The sequence below is a fragment of the Nerophis lumbriciformis genome, linkage group LG32 (genome assembly GCF_033978685.3).
Source record: "Nerophis lumbriciformis linkage group LG32, RoL_Nlum_v2.1, whole genome shotgun sequence".
Classification (NCBI taxonomy): Eukaryota; Metazoa; Chordata; class Actinopteri; order Syngnathiformes; family Syngnathidae; genus Nerophis; species Nerophis lumbriciformis.
This window is the reverse complement of record NC_084579.2, coordinates 28,664,214-28,685,963: the sequence shown is the minus strand read 5'-3', so window position 1 is coordinate 28,685,963 and position 21,750 is coordinate 28,664,214. Positions and strand designations below refer to the sequence as shown.

At 38.8% G+C, this 21,750-nt stretch overlaps 1 protein-coding gene across 1 annotated transcript in view; it reads right to left on the bottom strand.

Annotated features, from left to right (window-relative positions):
- The window catches only part of loxhd1a (lipoxygenase homology PLAT domains 1a), a 123,687-nt gene that overhangs the window by 68,174 nt on the left and 33,763 nt on the right, over positions 1-21,750 (bottom strand). Inside the window, exons 4-14 of the mRNA XM_061926659.1 lie at positions 20,378-20,562; positions 16,320-16,418; positions 16,094-16,242; positions 13,649-13,772; positions 13,311-13,561; positions 13,105-13,240; positions 12,877-13,037; positions 12,690-12,776; positions 12,485-12,620; positions 6,389-6,543; positions 6,158-6,318 (exon numbers count right to left, since the gene is read on the bottom strand). Coding sequence (XP_061782643.1) covers positions 6,158-6,318; positions 6,389-6,543; positions 12,485-12,620; positions 12,690-12,776; positions 12,877-13,037; positions 13,105-13,240; positions 13,311-13,561; positions 13,649-13,772; positions 16,094-16,242; positions 16,320-16,418; positions 20,378-20,562 — 1,644 coding nt within the window. The remainder of the gene's footprint in view (positions 1-6,157; positions 6,319-6,388; positions 6,544-12,484; positions 12,621-12,689; positions 12,777-12,876; positions 13,038-13,104; positions 13,241-13,310; positions 13,562-13,648; positions 13,773-16,093; positions 16,243-16,319; positions 16,419-20,377; positions 20,563-21,750) is intronic.

Below are 21,750 nucleotides of genomic sequence, written 5' to 3'. Positions count from 1 at the left end.
TGATGTTGACGATTGAGTTTGAAAAGTGGGCCGAAATTAGTCCGAAGAAGCACTGAATTGGGTACCTACAATGCAGAGGTGGGACCAAGTCATTGTTTTGCAAGTCACAAGTAAGTCTCAAGTCTTTGCCCTCGAGTCCGAGTCAAGTCCCGAGTCAAGACAGGCAAGCCCCGAGTCAAGTCGAAAGTCAAGACTGGAAAGTCTCAAGTCAAGTCCTAAGTCCTGCATTTTGAGTTTCGAGTCCTTTCAAGTCCTTTTAACCACAGACTAATATATTAACACAGATTGTGTATGCTTTTCAAACGCTGTATTTATTTATTAAAACAAGTGCATTTTAAATTGCAGGAAAGAAAATTGTGCTGACATTGCACTTTATAATAGCACTATTAACCAGTCATTTTAAACATTAACTCATTCCTTTACAGAACAAACACATTGAAAAATAAAGTGCAAATGTACTTATTTGTACAAGTGTTAACATTGAAAAAACATGACATATACGTGAACATAACAAAAAAGTTGTACTTTTTATATGTCAGGGCCCTATGCTGCATTGCATTTGCAAAAGACCAAATTAGCCAAGAGTCTGTCAGTCATTTGTGCACGATGGGGGCGTAGTATGATGCCACCATGGCTGAAAACTCGCTCCACTGGAGCACTGGAGGCAGGCACTGCCAAGACTCTCATGGCCACTCGGAACAGTGAAGGAAGAGTCTTCATCTTCAATGCCCAGAACAAAAGGGGGGGGAGAGTTTTTTTGGGTTGGTGCACTACTTGTAAGTGTATCTTGTGTTTTTTATGTTGATTTAATTAAAAAAAGAAAAAAAATATATATATATATTTCTTGTGCGGCCCGATACCAATCGATCCACGGACCAGTACCGGGCCGCGGTCCGGTGGTTGGGGACCACTGAGGTAAACAACCAACAGTATGTCAGAAAGCTAGCTAAAACGGTACACATATTCATAATATAGTATACATTTTAACTGACCTTTATTTGACTATTTTTGTCTTTTTTTAGGTGGCTAAAATACGCGGTGCTGCTGACCGCCGTCTAACGTTACGTGTGATATATTGACTAACGTAACCCTGCTTAAAAAAAATCACTGAACAAAAAGTATGAATAAGGTAGTGAACTGCAACAGATTCCCGTGTTTGCAATAACGTTATAACGTTAGCAGTGAGTTTACAGCCTCACTGATTTAACTACACAGCAAATAAAAGTCACGTTACTTAGCCAATAAACGTTATCTTACATTCAAAACTTACCGTTCTTTGTGCAACTTCAAATGCCGGACAAAGTTGGAAGTTGTTGCCTCTCCATCAGTAATTTTGGAACCGCATGTGTTGCATACTGCAAACCGTTTTGTGTTGACCACCTCGTAATTTTTATACCCAAACGAAATTATTTTAGGTATCATTTTTTGTTCACTGGCGTGTGGTTTGGACATGTCTTCTTCGTTGGTTGTCCTGCAATTTGATTGGATGAATGCTGTGTGATGAAAACAAAGTAGATCTAATTTGATTGGCTGTTGTACTGAGACCACACCAGCTGACACACGCAACGCTGATAGACAAGTACACAATGAAAAATACGGAGCGCTCCCGAATAACTTTTTCATCTTTGGGTTTTGGGGAAAGTAGCAAGTCATGTCAAGTCATGTCAATTCAAAAGGCTCAAGTCCAAGTGAAGTCACAAGTCATTGATGTTAAAGTCTAAGTCGAGTTGCAAGTCTTTTTACATTTTGTCAAGTCGAGTCTAAAGTCATCAAATTCATGACTCGAGTCTGACTCGAGTCCAAGTCATGTGACTCGAGTCCACACCTCTGCTACAATGTGTGGTGGAAGGAAAAGTAGTTCCTGCCAAAACAATATCATTAAGACTCATTTTAACATTACATTTGTTATCAACACAGCCCTGCTCATATTAGTAGAAAATACAATGCCATGTGATATTTCCACTGATATAATATGTCAAAATATTGATCATTTTGTTATCGATCCGCCCATTAGTATGTCTCATTAGAGATGTGTATAAAGAAGGAACTGATAGTGTAGTGCACAGGTGTCAAACCCAAAGCCTGTGGGCCAGATCTGGCCCACCACATCGTTTTACATGGCCCGCCAAAGCCTGGAAATATTGTCAGAGTTAGTAAAGGATTACATTTTTCTTACTAAATGACAGAAAAATTGCATGTAGGCCCACTGCATGCAATTGTATCTATTTTGACTATATTGTTATCTTACAATGCAACAAACATTATAGATACAATTAAACATACATCACTTTTTTTTTCTAAATAAAATGGCATTGTGGTTAGAGTGTCCGCCCTGAGATCGGTAGGTCTCGAGTTAAAACCCGAGTCATACCAAAGACTATAAAATTGGGACCCATTACCTCACTGCTTAGCACTCAGCATCAAGGGTCGGAATTGGGGGTTTAATCACCAAAATGATTCCCGAGCGCGGCCACCGCTGTTGCTCACTGCTCCCCTCACCTCCCAGGGGGTGGAAAAAGGGATAATTTCACCACACCCAGTGTTTATATATATATATTTATATATATATAGGTTTATTTGAGATAGGGACAGATACAAAAACATAGACATCTGAAACAGTTATCCAATGTATGCATCATAGTGTTTGTAGCCAAAGCTAATTTACAACACTTGTCCCCAACAACAACAACAACACAGATCCAACATCACTAAAATAGGAAAATAAAAAATAGAATGAGTCGATAATAATGATAATAGTAATAAAATAGACAAAGTGCAAACTAGATAAAAGCCAATAATAATAATAACACAGACAAAGTGCAGACTAGATAAAAAAAAACAATTAGTAAAAAATAGTAAAAACTAAACATGGGAACAAGATTGTTGCTCAACTAGCCATAATTTTGTTTGTTTTTTGAAAGTGACAAGTGCAGGTATACTTTTCAAAGTGTCCGGTAGTTGTGGTCCTTTTATTGAAAAGGCAGTCTGGGCAAAAGATGTCCTACGGAATGGAACACAACAGTTGCCTTTTGACATTGCTTGGGTGGTAGATCTGGTACCACTTTGCAGTCTTGTAATTGCCTTGCAGAGCAATTGGGGAGCAAAGTTATCCAAGCATTTAAAAACCAGTTTGACTGTGTGTAACAAAATAAAATTGGTAAAACTTAAAATATTGTATTTGGTTCAAATTTGGCAATGATGATATTGTGTGTGTGACTATCAGTGGTACTTTAACTTAACTTTAAATATCTGTTTGTTATTGCATCAATTTGTACAAAAACAGGGCAATTGTGTAATAATTAGTGCTGTCAAATGTTTTTTTAATCAATGTGATTAATCAAAATTTTGAAATTGAATTAATGATGATTAATCACAATTATGAATTCATATGAATCATGATGAATCACAATTATGAATTCAGATCAGTCATGATTAGTCACATTTGTGAATTTGGATTAATCATGATTAATTACAGATTCTTACTCGCTTGTATAATTTAAATGACCTTTTTAAAAAAAGCCCAACATTTGGACACAAATGCAATTTTCTTGTTGGAATGTGATACAGGAACGTTTTTTTTTAAAGTTTTACTTAAATGAACGTCACTTATTTGCTCAAAAGTGCCGTCTGAGTGTATGTAGGCTTCATATTGCGCCACAATATGACGGCGTGGCGCAGTTGGGAGAGTGGCCGTGCCAACAACCTGAGGGTTCCTGGTTCAATCCCCACCTTCTACCATCCTCGTCACGTCCGTTGTGTCCTTGAGCAAGACACTTCACCCTTGCTCCTGATGCGTCGTGTTTAGGGCCTTGCATGGCAGCTCCCGCCATCAGTGTGTGAATGTGTGTGTGTGAATGGGTGAAGGTGGAAATAGTGTCAAAGCGCTTTGAGTACCTTGAAGGTAGAAAAGCGCTATACAAGTATAACCCATTTACCATTTGCACAGTCGGAGTTCCCTCACTCATCTTTGCACTGACGTATGTATTGACCTGATCAGACCATATAACCATCCACGCCACCCATCAGGTAACTATCCGCGGTTAAGTTAAAGGAACATGTACGGTCAAAATAAATTGTGTGATTAATCTGCGTATGTATACATTAATTATACGACCATATTTTATGATTAATCACATGACTTAACTTGTTATTTTTGACAGCCCTAGTAATATCATGAGGCCATTGATTATACATTATTATTCATGTATAGTTTATGTTACAAGCGGCCATAACTGCGATGTGACCTTCTATGAAAACGAGTAGTGGTTCACTTAACTCTAGAGCCGCATGCGGCTCTTTAGCGCCGCCCTAGTGGCTCTCTGGAGCTTTTTAAAAAATGTATGAAAAATGGAAAAAGATAAGGGGGGGAAAAAATAGAAATTGTTTTAATATGGTTTCTGTAGGAGGACAAACATGACACAAACCTCCCTACTTGTTATAAAGCACACTGTTTGTATTAAAGGGGAACATTATCACAATTTCAGAAGGGTTAAAACCATTAAAAATCAGTTCCCAGTGGCTTATTTTATTTTTCGAAGTTTTTTTCAAAATTTTACCTAACACGCAATATCCCTAAAAAAAGCTCAAAAGTGCCTGATTTTAACCATCGTTATATACACCCGTCCATTTTCCTGTGACGTCACACAGTGATGCCAATACAAACAAACATGGCGCATAGAACAGCAAGGTATAGCGACATTAGCTCGGATTCAGACTCGGATTTCAGCGGCTTAAGCGATTCAACAGATTACGCATGTATTGAAACGGATGGTTGTAGTGTGGAGGCAGGTAGCGAAAACGAAATTGAAGAAGAAACTGAAGCTATTGAGCCATATCGGTTTGAACCGTATGCAAGCGAAACCGACGAAAACGACACGACAGCCAGCGACACGGGAGAAAGCGAGGACGAATTTGGCGATCGCCTTCTAACCAACGATTGGTATGTGTTTGTTTGGCATTAAAGGAAACTAACAACTATGAACTAGGTTTACAGCATATGAAATACATTTGGCAACAACATGCACTTTGAGAGTGCAGACAGCCCAGTTTTCATCAATTAATATATTCTGTAGACATACCCTCATCCGCTCTCTTTTCCTTAAAGCTGATCCGTCCAGTCCAGTTGGAAATGCATCTGCTTTGAGTGTCGCAGGATATCCACACATTCTTGCCATCTCTGTCGTAGCATAGCTTTCGTCGGTAAAGTGTGCAGAACAAACGTCCAATTTCTTGCCACTTTCGCATCTTTGGGCCACTGGTGCAACTTGAATCCGTCCCTGTTCATGTTGTTACACCCTCCGACAACACACCGACGAGGCATGATGTCTCCAAGGTACGGAAAACAATCGAAAAAACAGAAAATAACAGAGCTGATTTGACTCGGTGTTTGTAATGTGTTTGAGAAAATGGCGGATTGCTTCCCGATGTGACGTCACGTTGTGACGTCATCGCTCCGAGAGCGAATAATAGAAAGGCGTTTAATTTGCCAAAATTCACCCATTTAGAGTTCGGAAATCGGTTAAAAAAATATATGGTCTTTTTTTCTGCAACATCAAGTAATATATTGACGCTTACATAGGTCTGGTGATAATGTTCCCCTTTAAACATGCTTCACTGATTCAAGTATTTGGTGAGCGCCGTTTTGTCCTACTAATTTTGGCGGTCCTTGAACTCACTGTAGTTTGTTTACATTTATAACTTTCTCCGACTTTCTAACACGTGTTTTATGCCACTTTTTTTTCTGTCTCATTTTGTCCACCAAACTTTTAACGTTGTGCGTAAATGCACAAAGGTGAGCTTTGTTGATGTTATTGACTTGTGTGGAGTGATAATCAGGCATATTTGGTCACTGCATGACTGCAAGCTAATCGATGCTAACATGCTATTTAGGCTAGCTATATGTACATATTGCATCATTATTCCTCATTTGTAGGTATATTTGAGGTCATTTAGTTTCCTTTAAGTCATATTAATTCAATTTATATCTCATGACACACTCTCTGTATGTAATATGGCTTTTAATTTTTTGCGGCTCCAGACAGATTTTTTTTTGTATTTTTGGTCCAATATGGCTCCTTCAACATTTTGGGTTGCCGACCCCTGACTTAACTCATGTGGTGTAGAAAATGGATGCATGCATAAATAATGATAGCCTTGCCTGTAACATGGGAACTCTGTGGCAAAAGACTCCGGCTGGCCTTCCTCCCTCACCATGACCTTATCAAGGAACCAACCGCAACCGCCGCCGCGGCCATCATGTCCGACTCGCACCCTGTGGACGCGGCCCAGCGACACTGCTTCAATGAGAAACTCGTCGTGCTGAAGGAAGAAAGGTGAGAGAAAGAAACATCAACACCAATAACACTGCAACACAACACTAAATACTCACGTTGCCCTTTTCGAACTTGTTGACATTATTTTTGCTCATGAACATGAGTCGTTCCCCGGTGTCGCCGAGGTCACCGATGATGTTGAGGAAGACGCTGGCATCGGTGCCGCTTCCGCTGACGTTGCCGGTGCAGATGGTGACACGATACTTTATTACTAAGGGAAAAGTAGGACAAAAAAAATGCTATTAACTCACATGCTCATGTTCATTTTGTTAAAGGGGTTATGATTTTTTCCCCTACATTTAAAACACTTCCTTGTGGTCTACATAAAGTTAAAGTACCAATGATTGTCACACACACACACTAGGTGTGGTGAGATTACCCTCTGCATTTGACCCATCCCCCTTGATCACCCCTAGGGAGATGAGGGGAGCAGTGAGCAGCAGCGATGGCCGTGCCCGGGAATCATTTTTGGTGATTTAACCCCCGATTCCAACCCTTGATGCTGAGTGTCAAGTGGGGAGGTAATAGTCTTTGTTATGATCCACCCTTACATGTTTTGTAATGGTGGCTCTTCGGTTAACATTTTGCATGGATTATGTTTTACAGACCGTCTTCAAGTCGCTTTCTGATGATAGAGGAAAAAGAAAGAACTTATTGACTAAAAGCTCTTAAGGTAAACCTCGACCATATATGGAGGTATCTGATGACGTCACACTTGGGAAAAACATCACAAATTCCAAACCATGCCTCCTAACACCTACTCAGTGGCCTAGTGGTTGGAGTGTCCGCCTTGAGATCGGTAGGTTGTGAGTCATACCAAAGACTATAAAAATGGGACCCATTACCTCCCTGCTTGGCACTCAGCATCAAGGGTTGGAATTGGGGGTTAAATCACCAAAAATGATTGCCGGGCGCGGCACCGCTGCTGCCCACTGCTCCCCTCCCCTCCCCTCCCAGGGGGTGAACAAGGGGATGGGTCAAATGCAGAGGACACATTTCACCACAATGAGTACCAATGATTGTGTGTGTGACAATCATTGGTACTTTAACTTTAACTTTACTTAATTTTCGGGACTTATGCAGACTGCAAATACACAAAAACAGTTTCCAATAGGTAAGAAATTGTGATTTTGCATAATAGGCCCCCTTTAAGTTAAGAGATTGTATTTATTTATTTGACAGGGACAGTACAATAGAACATTGCTACTGTGGAGAATGCATATATTTTTAAGAGTTATTTCTTTATTCATAGTCATGTTAAAAGCAGCTACCGGTAATATTTTCCCATGTGTACACTTTGTGCTTTTGCCTTTTTGTTCTCTAGCAAACTCTGTGTTTTACCTTGAAGGTGCTGGAATGTGTATTGGGAGTATAATGTACTCCCTTTTTTACCTTATCAGTTTAGAACAATAAGACTGTAATTCTTTCTGGTCGGGAGGGGGCTGTTTTTATACTAAATAAGCTGACTCTTTCCATTTGATTTTCAGATCACTTCTTGATGCTGCTATTATCGCATTGGGCTGGTCTCCTAAAGCCATACTTGCCAACCCTCCCGGATTTTCCGGGAGACTCCCGAAATTCAGCGCCTCTCCCGAAAATCTCCCGGGACAAATTTTCTCCCGAAAATCTCCCGAAATTCCGGCGGAGCTGGAGGCCACGCCCCCTCCAGCTCCATGCGGACCTGAGTGACGTGTTGACAGCCTGTTCACACGTCCGCTTTCTCACAATATAAACAGCTAATGATCGAGGGCGAGTTCTTGGTTTCTTATGTGGGTTTATTGTTAGGCAGTTTCATTAACGTGCTCCCAGCGCGGCAACAACACACAACAACAGCAGTCAAATTTTCGTCTACCGTGAAGCAGTTCGTCTGCCGTAAACAGCAATGTTGTGACACTTTTAAACAGGACAATACTGCCATCTACTGTACATGCATATGTGACCCACCCATAATGTGTCACATTTTTGTGTTGATTTATTTATTTTATTTTGTGGTTTGAATTCGTGTTTGGAGCTGTCATTACACATTTATCAGTATTCACATTGGTCAGTAGGGGCAGTAGGGCGTTTCTTCCCAATTGAATGCTATCACCTGCAGACCGGAAGTGTTTTGTCATTCTGATGAGCGCGACCAGTCTGTGAACAATTGAAACGTCCTGTGTGCTTTTTCCTCCTGTATAACAGGTTAGTTTTGGTGAATCAACTCACTGAATAATATCCATGTGATCTTTATAAGTTTAAGTACACATTCTGATGGTGGAGCCTAACTCTAAAGTGTTTGTGAGTTGTAGTTTGTATTTGTGAATGAATCCAGTGCACAGCTGCAGTAATCAATACAAAATGGCGACGTGAGTGCGCAATGTTTATATAGGAACTTCTGATCCTAATTCAGACTCCCAAATTAGAGCTCCCATTTTCTTATTGATTTTATAATGTATATTTGTATAATGCGTGTGTTGTGAAATAGTGACAGAGAATAGAACAAAGATGGACAATTCAACCCTTAACTCAACAATGAGTAGACGAGTGTTATGTGTGTATATGTGTAAATAATTTATCACTAAAATTCAAGTATTTCTTTTATTTATATATATATATATATATATATATATATATATATATATGTAATAAAAAAAAAATATATATATATATATATAGCTAGAATTCACTGAAAGTCAAGTATTTCTTATATATATATATATCTTAACCACGCCCCCCGCCCCATTTTTTTCTTATCTTTCCAAAAGGGGTCTTAAAAAATGCCTTGAAAATAAACCACAGTCTATTGATTAGATTCAGAGTGACATGTCATCTTGTCAAGAAGAACACAAATGCGATTACAGCAAAAAGATCACTCAATGACCTTTGTTTTTCTAGTTTATGAAGGATTGAAAGGATCAGATTGACGGATTTATGTAAATCATGCACAATCCTTTCAAAGTCACTGGAGGGGTCATAGTATTTTCACCATTTTGTATGCGTATGGAAATACAAGATAGGTCAGGGTTTACCATTTCAAGCCATTCCATGTTAAACTAAGGAAAAAGAGTGGTTATTTCAAGTCAAAATATACAATGTAACTACAACAATAACTCGGACATACCACAATAAATATAAGACGACAATTATTTTTGTAAGTTTGGATATTGGATACTACTATCTACGATGAACAGGGCCACGCCTCTCTATAGGCAATACACACGCTGTGCTTACAATACGGCCCCACAATCAATGGGGGCGCCATTTTGGGTGAAGAAGCGCATGTAAACGTGTTGCTGGCACCTGTTATAAGAATATAACGACACTATCATTCTCTCGCATAGTGTTAGTGCTAGGCTGGAAAATGAATATACAGGGATCAAATCTTGGTCGGGGTTCTGCCAGCTTATGCATCAAATTAAATTCAAGTTTGATCAAAATTGTATATGACATAAATAAAAAAATGTGGGGGAAAAAAATTGTAATGTGATGGAAGGGGCCTCAAAATAAAATTCTGCTTAGGGCCCCAAGTTACCCTGATAATGAAATCAAAGGAAAAATTGCTGTTTTCAATTTCGATGAAATAGCAATTTGTTGACTGCATATTTTTTACCTAATCGACAGTTTAATGGCTATGCTTTAATATCTTAAAATGGCAATGGAAACTCATTGTCTGTCATTGGCTTACTTGCCAAACATTGGAAAAAATGTGTTGGCTGCATCTTTTAAAGTCACTGGGGTGTGAGCGACGGGAAGAAAAGCTTTGGGGGGGAATAAGTAATCTTTTGTAAAATCATTGGTTATTTTTTTTTTCACTTCCACTTTTAGACAAGCAAGTCAATCACATTAGTTTTTACACCGGATGCCTTTCATGACCCAACGCCGTCCGGGAACCAAACCCACAGAAGTGTGTGCCGTCACACCATAAGGCAGACCGTGGCAATTATTTTGACTCGGGAGCCGCATTGGTCAATAAGAAATGCATCTGGGGGCCAATATATATATATATATATATATATATATATATATATATATATATATATATATATATATATATATATATATATTCTGACCAAAACAAAATAATTGATTTTTCTTCACGAACGGTCCTAATGTTTTGTATTCAACAAATAGTTTTCAACACTGACAGAGATATGAAAAAGGTGTGTTATTGTCTTTTTGACGAGTTTGCTCATTGTGGGTTGAAAATTTACTTACTGTTTCTTGCCTTGAACTTGAAGGATATCCTGTTTTGTCTACTATTTGTCTATAGCGTTTCTGCTCGAAATTATTCTTTATTCATCACTTTAAGCAATGTTTGTAAGTTTTTCAATATAACTAAAACAATTGATACTTACTAAATCGTCTCATGTGTGGTGTCTGTAGGAGTGTTTTCATGCACATTTGTATGTGCTAACATAATGTTATCATTAGCAAATATGCTAACACGGTTACAAGTGTCTGTGTTAGTTCTTAACTTACAACGACATTCTTTTTGTTATACTTTCAGTTTCATAAATTGACCAAAAGGTCACTGTGGAGTTATTGAGTCTGTTTAGGTGATAAAAGAGCTGGCTTCAGCAAATAGTGGGTCTATGACGATTACTTCAGTTTTGTTTGATCAGTCGTTTTAATGCCGCGTGACAGGCACTGTTTGGAAACAATTAAGGTATGTACAGTAAATAAAGATTTACAAAATCTTTCGTGCTGATATATGTATTTGCGGCTTGTGGTCTGGTGCAGCTAACTTCAATCAATCAATCAATCAACGTTTATTTATATAGCCCTTAATCACAAGTGTCTCAAAGGGCTGAAAAAAATATTTATTTATTCTAAAACAAGTATGTCAAACTCTGGCCCACGGGCCAAATTTGGCTCGCCGTGTAATTCAATTTGGCCCTTGAGGCAATATCAAATTAACATTAGAGCTGGCCCGCCGGTATTATACAGCGGCGGTGCCGCTGTAACACCGCATTCACTGCTAATACTCATACTTGCCAACCCTCCCGATTTTCCTGGGAGACTCCCGAATTTCAGTGCCCCTCCTGAAAATCTCCCGGGGCAACCATTCTCCCGATTTCCACCCGGACAACAATATTGGGGGCGTGCCTTAAAGGCACTGCCTTCAGCATCCTCTACAATCTGTCGTCACGTCTGCTTTTCCTCCATTCAAACAGCGTGCCGGCCCAGTCACATAATATATGCGGCTTTTACACACACACAAGTGAATGCAACATACTTGGTCAACAGCCATACAGGTCACACTGAGGGTGGCCGTATAAACAACTTTAACACTGTTACAAATATGCGCCACACTGTGAATCCACACCAAACAAGAATGACAAACACATTTCGGGAGAACATCCGCACCGTAACACAACATAAACACAACAGAACAAATACCCAGAACCCCTTGCAGCACTAACTCTTCCGGGACGCTACAGTATACACCCCCCCCGCTACCACCAAATGTTGATATTTACCTCAGAAGGCTGCAAATAGAAAAGAGGCATTAACATTTTTATTAACATTTTATTTAATATACCATTGATGTTTTTCCGTTTGTTTTTTGAAGGTTGATTTTGCACTATTAAGTTATGTAAGCGTTGCTTGTTCCATATTCAGTGTTAAAGCAAATCAGTGTAGCAAACTGAGCAATAATTAACGTTTTATTCATGCACTTTTTCTTCCTACTTCAAGTCTTGAAAGTTTGATTCATTCATTATTGTTATTTTATTTTCACATTTATTATTAGCCTGTGGAAAAAGTTTATGTTGATATTTACCTCAGAAGGCTGCAAATAGAAAAGAGGCATTCAATTTTTATGTAAATTTTATTTGATATGCCATTGATATTTTGTAATTATTATTATTATTTGAAACTCGATTTTGCATGTCACTATAAAGTTATATAAGCCTTGCTTGTTCAATATTTAATGCAAAACTTGTTTGGGTCCCTATTAAAAGGTTAATTTGTTCAACCTTGGCCCGTGGCTTTGTTCAGTTTTAAATTTTGGCCCACTCTGTATTTGAGTTTGACACCCCTGTTCTAAAATTTGGTGGGTGCAGCTTAAGTATTAGCGGTAAATCTTTAAGTCTGTGAAAATAAAAACATCTTCTCAGACTTTTGTCTAGGGAAAAAAATAATGTCTTATATTTGGATCTATAGTTTCGTACGAGGTAGCGGCTCCTTGCAGAGGGCTCCAGTCGCCGGCAGCTCTCGGACAATCTCATTGTCGTCTTCGTTGATGTCGAGCCAACGACCACATTCGAACGAGTATTTCTCCATTGTCAAAGTCTTCAGCAAAGTAACCTAAAAACAAAAAAGAAACATTCCTGAACGTCCCCAAACTCTTGAATTTTCCACACTGTTGGGCCTCACCCTCCCTAAATGCCAGCCAGCGAACGGATGCCTCTTCTCGTGCCAAATGCGTATTTTTAGTAGTCTTCCAATGTCAGGCATTTCCACCTACAAGGATTTCCCCCAAAATTTTGAAGCAACAAGATTAAACCATGAAAGTAATTTCATCACTCTGTGCTGTACTGTGCTGGATAATCCGAGGGATTACCATGAATTTATCGAGGCGGCCTTGTTCAAAACTGTCAGAGTTGTTTTCCAGTTTGGTCTCATCCGATTTGCCTTTCTCTCCGTAGATCTGCAAAAACACCTGGGCATCCGTTCCAGCACCCTTCACATCCGAAGTCCAAATCCACAGTGACCATGGGTACTCTAAAGTGCAAGATTGAGCACTTAATCGATTTGGTTTTAATAGCCAGGTGTGTCTTTGTCCACTCACTGTTTTGCTTCCTCTGCCGAAGGGAAACCATCTCATAGAGCTCCCGCTCAATGAGTCCATCACCCTCATCCTCATCCAGCCACATCCCACAAGGAAATGTCTGTTCGATCCCCGTGAAGGGACAATATATCACCACCTGGACAAGAAGCAAATAATGGGTCAATGGATAAAGATAATCGAGGGCAAAACAAAAAAATGCCTTGTACCTTCTCACAGTACCATCCTGCACCGACGGCGCCGTTGTCGTGACCAATGGTAACCCTGCTAAGAGGGCTGATCAGTTCGCAAATTTCCACGTTGAAGATGTCGATGAGATGACGCTCAAAAGCGCCGCCCTCCAAGAAGACTTTACCACTGTTCTTCAAGCCCTTAGCGCCGTGCATGACCATGTGTATTTTCGAATTGGTGCCCGCCCCTCGCACATCTCCAGTCATCACTTGTACATTGTATACGATTCCTGTACTCGGTAAAAATCCACAAAATCATTTTTAATCGTAACATTTATCGCTGTGACTTTCAGTAGTGGATAAGTGGGTACACTAACCTGATGGCTGCAGTGATCCAACCAGTACATCTCGCTGGATTTTACCATCATCTTCATCCATAGCAAACCAGCGATTGACTGGGAACTCATAGACTTCTTTATTCCCGATGTCATCGATTGTAACCTGAACAGATAACCAGAATGTCAGCATGTATTTAAAGCGAGAAAATACAGTTATTTAGGAAAAAAAATACTGTTGGACGAAACAGGAGACATCTTCATTTATGTAGGTAATAGCATCGGTGCTACGATACGCACTGTGAAAATAGTCATTTTGCCCGAAATTAAACCATTTTTTTTCTCATGGGTGCCTCAGCTGTGTCTCTCCAGGACCTTGGTGTGTGAGTGACGGGGAGAAAAGCTTGTCGACTACCAGGGGGAGAAGTAATCTGGCAAAACCTGGTTTCCATGTACAAATCTAAAGACCCTGAATATTAGACTACAGTATTTTTTCATTTGTTTTATATATATATATATATATATATATATATATATATATATATATATGTATATATATATATGTATCAGGGCTGCGAATCTTTGGGTGTCCCACGATTCGATTTTGTTTGGGGGCGTGGTTAAGAGGGGAGGAGTATATTTACAGGTAGAATTCACCAAGTCAAGTATTTCATATATATATATATATAAGACATACCTGAGTTTCAGTGAATTCTAGCTCTATATATATATATATACTGTATATATATATATATATATATATTTATATTTATTTGATTTTTAATATATATATATATATATATATATATATATATATATATATATATATATATATATATATATATATATATATATACAGCTCCTTCTTCACCACAACGGATCGATATAGCGTCCGCATTTATATATATATATATAAATAAAAGAAATACTTGAATTTCAGTGTTCATTTATTTACACATATACACACACATAACACTCATCTACTCATTGTTGAGTTAAGGGTTGAATTGTCCATCATTGTTCTATTCTCTGTCACTATTTTTCTAACCATGCTGAACACCCTCTCTGATGATACATTCTGCTTTGTCTCTTTGTTGTGTGCGCAGTTGTGCACTGCACTCTCTAAAAGCCCTAGATGTTATTGTCACATATGCATGTACAGTAGATGGCAGTATTGTCCTGTTTAAGAGTGTCACAACATTGCTGTTTACGGCAGACAAACTGTTTTACGGTAGACGAAAACGTGACTGCTGTTGTTGTGTTTTGTTACCGCGCTGGGAGGACGTTAATGAAACTGCCTAACAATAAACACACATAAGAAACTAAGAACTCGCCCTCGATCATTCTACAGTTATAACGTGATTGGGCAGGCACACTGTTTATATTGTGGGAAAGCAGATGTGAAAAAAGGCTGTCGACACGTCACTCAGGTCCGCATGGAGCTGGAGGGGGCGTGGCCTCCAGCTCTGCCTGAATTTCGGGAGATTTTCGGGAGAAAATTTGTGCCGGGAGGTTTTCGGGAGAGGTGCTGAATTTCGGGAGTCTCCCGGAAAATCCGGGAGGGTTGGCAAGTATGATATATATATATATACATATACATATACATATATATATATATATATATATATATATATATATATATATATATATATATATATATATATATATGTATATATATATATAAAACAAATTATTTTAACCCAATGTGGCCCCTGAGTTAAAAGGTTTCAGGAGCCCCGATTTAAATCCTTCAAAAATTTTATTTGTTTTACATATCTATATTATATTTGTATATATAATCTATAGTATATGTTTACTTTCTTTAAAAAAAAAAAAATATATATATATATATATATATATATATATATATATATATATATATATATATATATATATATATATATATATATATATATATATATATACACCATTCCCTTCTGAGAAATTTGGAATATTCCACAAGTCACATGGTGCTCATTCAAATCATCTGCAGGTTAATTTTGTTAATTTGGTTTTCAGTATATTTGATAAACAATTTTTTAAAGGTTATTCGTTTATTTTTAAAATATTATTTTTGAATCAGTCTAACCTTCTTAGTTTTAACATGCTATTGGCATAAATAATAATGTATTTGTTAATTCTGTGCTAAAAACTCATGCTCTGTATTTTCAGTCCTGTTACTCAAAGAGTCATCTTTGGCTTATAAAAATTGTCAAAAATACACATTTTGAGTAGTTCAGTATGTGTATAATTAGATTTTGAGTTGGAAAAAAAGATTTTCCAGAAATTTAAGAACATTTTGAGAGAGTTACAACAAAGAAATGGAACCAACTTAGTGGAATGTCCCAACTTTTGCAATTGTAAATGGAGCCCAGGAGCAAAATAACTAAAACAATGTTTTCCTACTGCTGCTTTATGTACAAACAGGCTTTAAGTTGGAATTGTGAACAAAAGTGCGAGTCAAAGTCAAAGTCAGGAGTATCAAACCTTATCTAGAAACCACCCAGCTGATGAACCTCTGTTGTTGTGGCCAATTGTGATTTTCCTCAGCCTTCCCAAGTTTGGTGATTCGATGGTGAACTTGTCCTCGGAACCGCGTTCAAAGTTATCTTTGTCGCTGTCCAGCCTCCTCTCTCCTGTTTTTAGTATGGACAAGTTGAGAGAAACGTTTGATTTGTCCTGAGAATGAAAGTTTGCTAAAAAAATCACTTGCCTGTGTCCCCGCTCTCTCCAAAGATGTTGAGAAAGACGTCCGCGTCAGTTCCGCTTCCCTTCATGTCGGGAGTAAACACGCTCACTATGTATTTATTCACTGCAAAAATAGTTACGATAATAAAGTACGCCATTTCATGATATCAATACAGCTATGAAGTTAATAATGTCAGATATCAGTTCATGAATGCAAGACTGCCATAGATATCAAGCAGTAGTTGATGTAATGCAATAGCTAATGTTATAGAACAACATCAATTAACCAACTGGATAATTTACACCACAAGTCTTAATTACTGGAACTAACACGTCGTCTTTAGGCGTTAACCTACAGTGAGCCGGTTTCCAAGTTAAAAATTCATAACTACATGTTTGTGAAGGCCAAGGTCTGAGTTCATTCATGCACCACCTTCACAATAGCAAGGGGTTTATTTGGCTGGAGGTAGCCTTGCATTTTTTTTTTTTTTTTTTTTTTTTTCATTTATTACACTTTAGTATTTTTGGTGATATATTCTGCACTTCTTTTAAGGTATATTTTACTATTGTGTTTAATTCATCCTTCTGTGTTACAATGTATATGTGACACTATGTGCCCCTTTTTTATGTCTGTCCAGTACTTTGGCCAACTGGGGGTGTTTTTAAATGTGCTATATAAATAAATAAATAAACTGAACTGAACTGTGGTGCAGAGATAACATTGCAACAGCGAGTGCTCAAGGATTACACACCAATGGTGTCATGTCTGTATTATCATGTTTTGTTTTAAGTCATGTTTTGTTTAGTTTCTGTCTTTTCACTTCCTTGTCTGGTCACCATAGCAACCATTAGTTTTCACCTGTCACGTCACGCACCTGTTTCACGTCTTGAGTCACGCACCTGTTTTCGTTAATCATGTCCGTAGTATTTAAGTTCAGTGTTTTTCAGTTTGTTTTTCTGACGACCTCGCACCACATTTATGCTCTGTCCATTCCTCTATGATCCTGCTTCATGTCCCTTGTCACAGTAAGTTTTGGTTCCATGTTTATAGTCTTTTTGTTTTTCATAGTTTATTCTCCGCCACTGTGCGCGCTTTCATTTATTCCTTTTTTTTTGATAAATATAAATAAATCATGTACCTCCATTCCCGTCTCGGCCGTGCCAACTTCCCGTTGCATCCCGGAAAAGCACACACCCAGGACCAAGTCTTGACAGTATTTTTTTTTTTTTTTTTTTTTTTTTTTTTTTTTTTTTTTGAAGGTAAATACATAATTTAATAATAACACTCAAACGAACAAAAGGCGCGCTCAAGGCGGATGTACAAACTTGACTAATGAAAACAAAAGACTTGCACGGGGGCAAAAAACTATGAACAATTAAACAAAACACTAACTGTGGCATGAATCGAAACAAAACTTACTTGGCATGGACATGAAGTGCGCAGCGGAGGACAGAGTGTGACAGGGGGCATAAAGGCGGGGCGGTATGGGGTGCGAGGTCGTCAGAAAAACAAAATGAAAAACACTGAACTTAAATACTACAGACATGATTAACGAAAACAGGTGCGTGACTCAAGACGTGAAACAGGTGCGTGACGTGACAGGTGAAAACTAATGGTTGCTATGGTGACAAGACAAGGGAGTGAAAAGCCAGAAACTAAACAAAACATGACTTAAAACAAAACATGATTACACAAACATGACAGAGCCCCTCCCTTAAGGACAGATACCAGATGTCCATAAAAATTAACAAGAGTCATGGGAGGGCGGGAGGGGGACATGGCGGTGGGTCGCCAGACCACGTGTCCCTGGCATGGACATGAAGTGCGCAGCGGAGGACAGAGTGTGACAGGGGGCATAAATGCGGGGCGGTATGGGGTGCGAGGTCGTCAGAAAAACAAACTGAAAAACACTGAACTTAAATACTACAGACATGATTAACGAAAACAGGTGCGTGACTCAAGACGTGAAACAGGTGCGTGACGTGACAGGTGAAAACTAATGGTTGCTATGGTGACCAGACAAGGAAGTGAAAAGACAGAAACTAAACAAAACATGACTTAAAACAAAACATGATAATACAGACATGACAAATGGACTTTGATTACAACCTGGGTGAGTCGAATGCGGAAGTGTGCACTTTGTTGTTTAACGTCCAAAGCAAATTTCTTATAATGTTTCTAGGGCTTAAAAGGGTTTTTGCTAGGATCTAGTTAGTTCACTTTTTCCCCATACATAACCAATTTTTGGGTTCTACATACACAATTAAAATCACCGGATTTAATGACCTGACATGTATTCTTCTACTGCACAGTGACTTGTGTTTATGCTTAAGTCCCGTCTTCTTGGTTGTTAGTCATAGTGTAATGACAATCATTAGATAACCTTCGCACTGGTTCATTTTACAGTAACACATAAAAAACTTAAAACATTACAAGCCCCAAAACCAGTGAAGTTGGCACGTTGTGTAAATGGTAAATAAAAACAGAATACAATGATTTGCATATCCTTTTCAACCTATATTCAATTGAATAGACTGCAAAGACAAGATACTTAACGTTTGAACTGGAAAACTTTGTTATTTTTTGCAAATATTAGCTAATTTGGAATTTGATGTCTGCAACATGTTTCAAAAAAGCTGGCACAAGTGGCAAAAAACGACTGAGAAAGTTGAGGAAAGCTCATCAAACACTTATTTGGAACATCCCACAGGTGAACAGGCTAATTGGGAACAGGTGGGTGCCATGATTGGGTATAAAAGCAGCTTCCATGAAATGCTCAGTCATTCACAAACAAGGATGGGACGAGGGTCACCACTTTGTCAACAAATGCGTGAGCAAATTGTCGAACAGTTTAAGAACAACATTTCTCAACAAACTATTGCAAGGAATTTATGGATTTCACCATCTACGGTCTGTAATATCATCAACAGGTTCAAGGAGAAATCACTGCACGTAACATTGAATGCTCGTGACCTTCGATCCCTCAGGCGTTACTGCGTCAAAAAGCGACATCAGTGTGTAAAGGATATCACCACATGGGCACAAACACTTCAGAAAACCACTGTCAGTAACTACAGTTGGTCGCTACATCTGTAAGTGCAAGTTAAAACTACTATGCAAAGCAAAAGCTATCCATCAACAAGAATCATAAACGCCGCCGTCTTCGCAGGGGCCCGGGCTTATCTAAGATGGACTGATGCAAAGTGGGAAAGTGTTCTGCGGTCTGACGAGTCCTCATTTCAAATTGTTTTTGGAAACTGTGGATGTCGTGTCCTCCGGAACAAAGAGGAAAATAACCATCCGGATTGTTCTAGGCGCAAAGTTCAAAAGCCAGCATGTGTGATGGTATGGAGGTGTATTAGTGCCCAAGGCATGGGTAACTTACACATCATAATGCTGAAAGGTACATACAGGTTTTGGAGCAACATATGTTGCCATCCAAGCAACGTTATCATGGACGCCCCTGCTTATTTCAGCAAGACAATGCCAAGCCACATGTTACAACAGTGTGGCTTCATAGTAAAAGAATGCGGGTACTAGACTGGCCTACCTGTAGTCCAGACCTGTCTCCCATTGAAAATGTGTGGTGCATTATGAAGCCTAAAATACCACAACGGAGACCCCGGACTGTTGAGCAACTTAAAGCTGTATATCAAGCAAGAATGGGAAAGAATTCCACCTGAAAAGCTTCAAAAATCGATCTCCTCAGTTCCCAAACGTTTACTGAGTGTTGTTAAAAGGAAAGACAATGTGGTAAAAATGCCCCTGTGCCAACTTTTTTGCAATATGTTGCTACTTTTTCCCCCAAAAAAGTTAGTTTCTGAGTTCGATCATTAAATATATTGTCTTTGCAGTCCATTCAATTGAATATAAGTTAAAAAGGATTTGCAAATCATCATATTCTGTTTTTATTTACGAATTACACAACGTGCCAACTTCACTGGTTTTGGGGTTTGTATATTTATTAGGCCTAACTGGAAATTAAAAAAAAACATTATTAAAGTGAAAAACAGTTTGGTGAAATATGTTTTAGTATTATTTTATTATTTTGGTATTTTGCTGTACGTTTTGTGGTTTCTTACATTTGGGGACGTCCATCTGGTTGAGGCTGCCGAGCAGGTCCCTGACAAAAAGGTTGTCTGCCTCTTCCCGACTAAGCCAGTTGTTGCAAGCGAAATAGAAGCGCAAGTGAGGCCGGCTCATGTCGGTCACCACCACCCTGTCCAAGAACCAGCTGGCGTTCATTCCCGTATTGTCGTGCTCGATCCTGTGGAAAGTCAACAGAACAGTGACATTGAATGTACATGATCTACTAAAGGTTTGCGTGTATTAAAACACAAGCAAACTTGATGGCACACGCAAAGCTGATCTATTAAACATTCCTACACACACTCGCAGTCAGTGGCAGCATCTTCCACGGGCACACCTTTAGCACGCTTTAGTACCATATTATAAGGCCCACTGCTGATGAACAGGTCTAGTCAGGTCTATTTTCATACAAAAGGTGCACCGGATTATAGGGCGCATTAAAGGGGTCATATTATTTTTATTTTTTTCTAAATTGAAAACTCTTCCTTGTGGTCTACATAACATGTAATGGTGGTTGTTTGGTCAAAATGTTGCATAGATGATGTTTTACAGATCATCTTCAAGCTGCTTTCTGATAGTCGGTTCAGGATGCGCCGTTTTGTGGGCGGTTTTCTTTACGTCGGTCACCTTCGGCAGCGTCTTCTCCCCGTCATCTTTGTTGTAGCGGTGTAGCGTGCAAGGACGGGAGTGGAAGAAGTGTCAAAAGATGGACCTAACTGTTTTAATGACATTCAGACTTTACTTAAATCAATAACCTACTCAGAGGACACATTTCACCACACCTAGTGTGTGTGTGACAATCATTGCTACTTTAACTTTAACTTTTAACTTTAACGGAGCAGCATCTCCTCATCTGTGGCTCACTAGTGCATTAACAACGCCGGAAATGTGTCCTGTGAAAAATACCGTATTTTCCGCACTATTAGCCGCCCTGGGTTATAAGCCGCGCCTTCAATGAACGGCATATTTCAAAACTTTGTCCACCTATAAGCCGCCCCGTGTTATAAGCCGCATCTAACTGCGCTAAAGGGAATGTCAAAAAAACAGTCAGATAGGTCAGTCAAACTTTAATAATATATTAAAAACCAGCGTTCTAACAACTCTGTTCACTCCCAAAATGTACGGTAATGTGCAAATGTGCAATCACAAACATAGTAAAATTCAAAATAGTGCAGAGCAATAGCAACATAATGTTGCTCGAACGTTAATGTCACAACACACAAAATAAACATAACGCTCACTTTCTGAAGTTATTCTTCATTCATAAATCCCTCGAATTCTTCTCCTTCGGTGTCCGAATTAAAAAGTTGGGCGAATACGGGATCCAAAATGGCCGGCTCTGTCTCGTCGAAGTAATCGGAGTCAG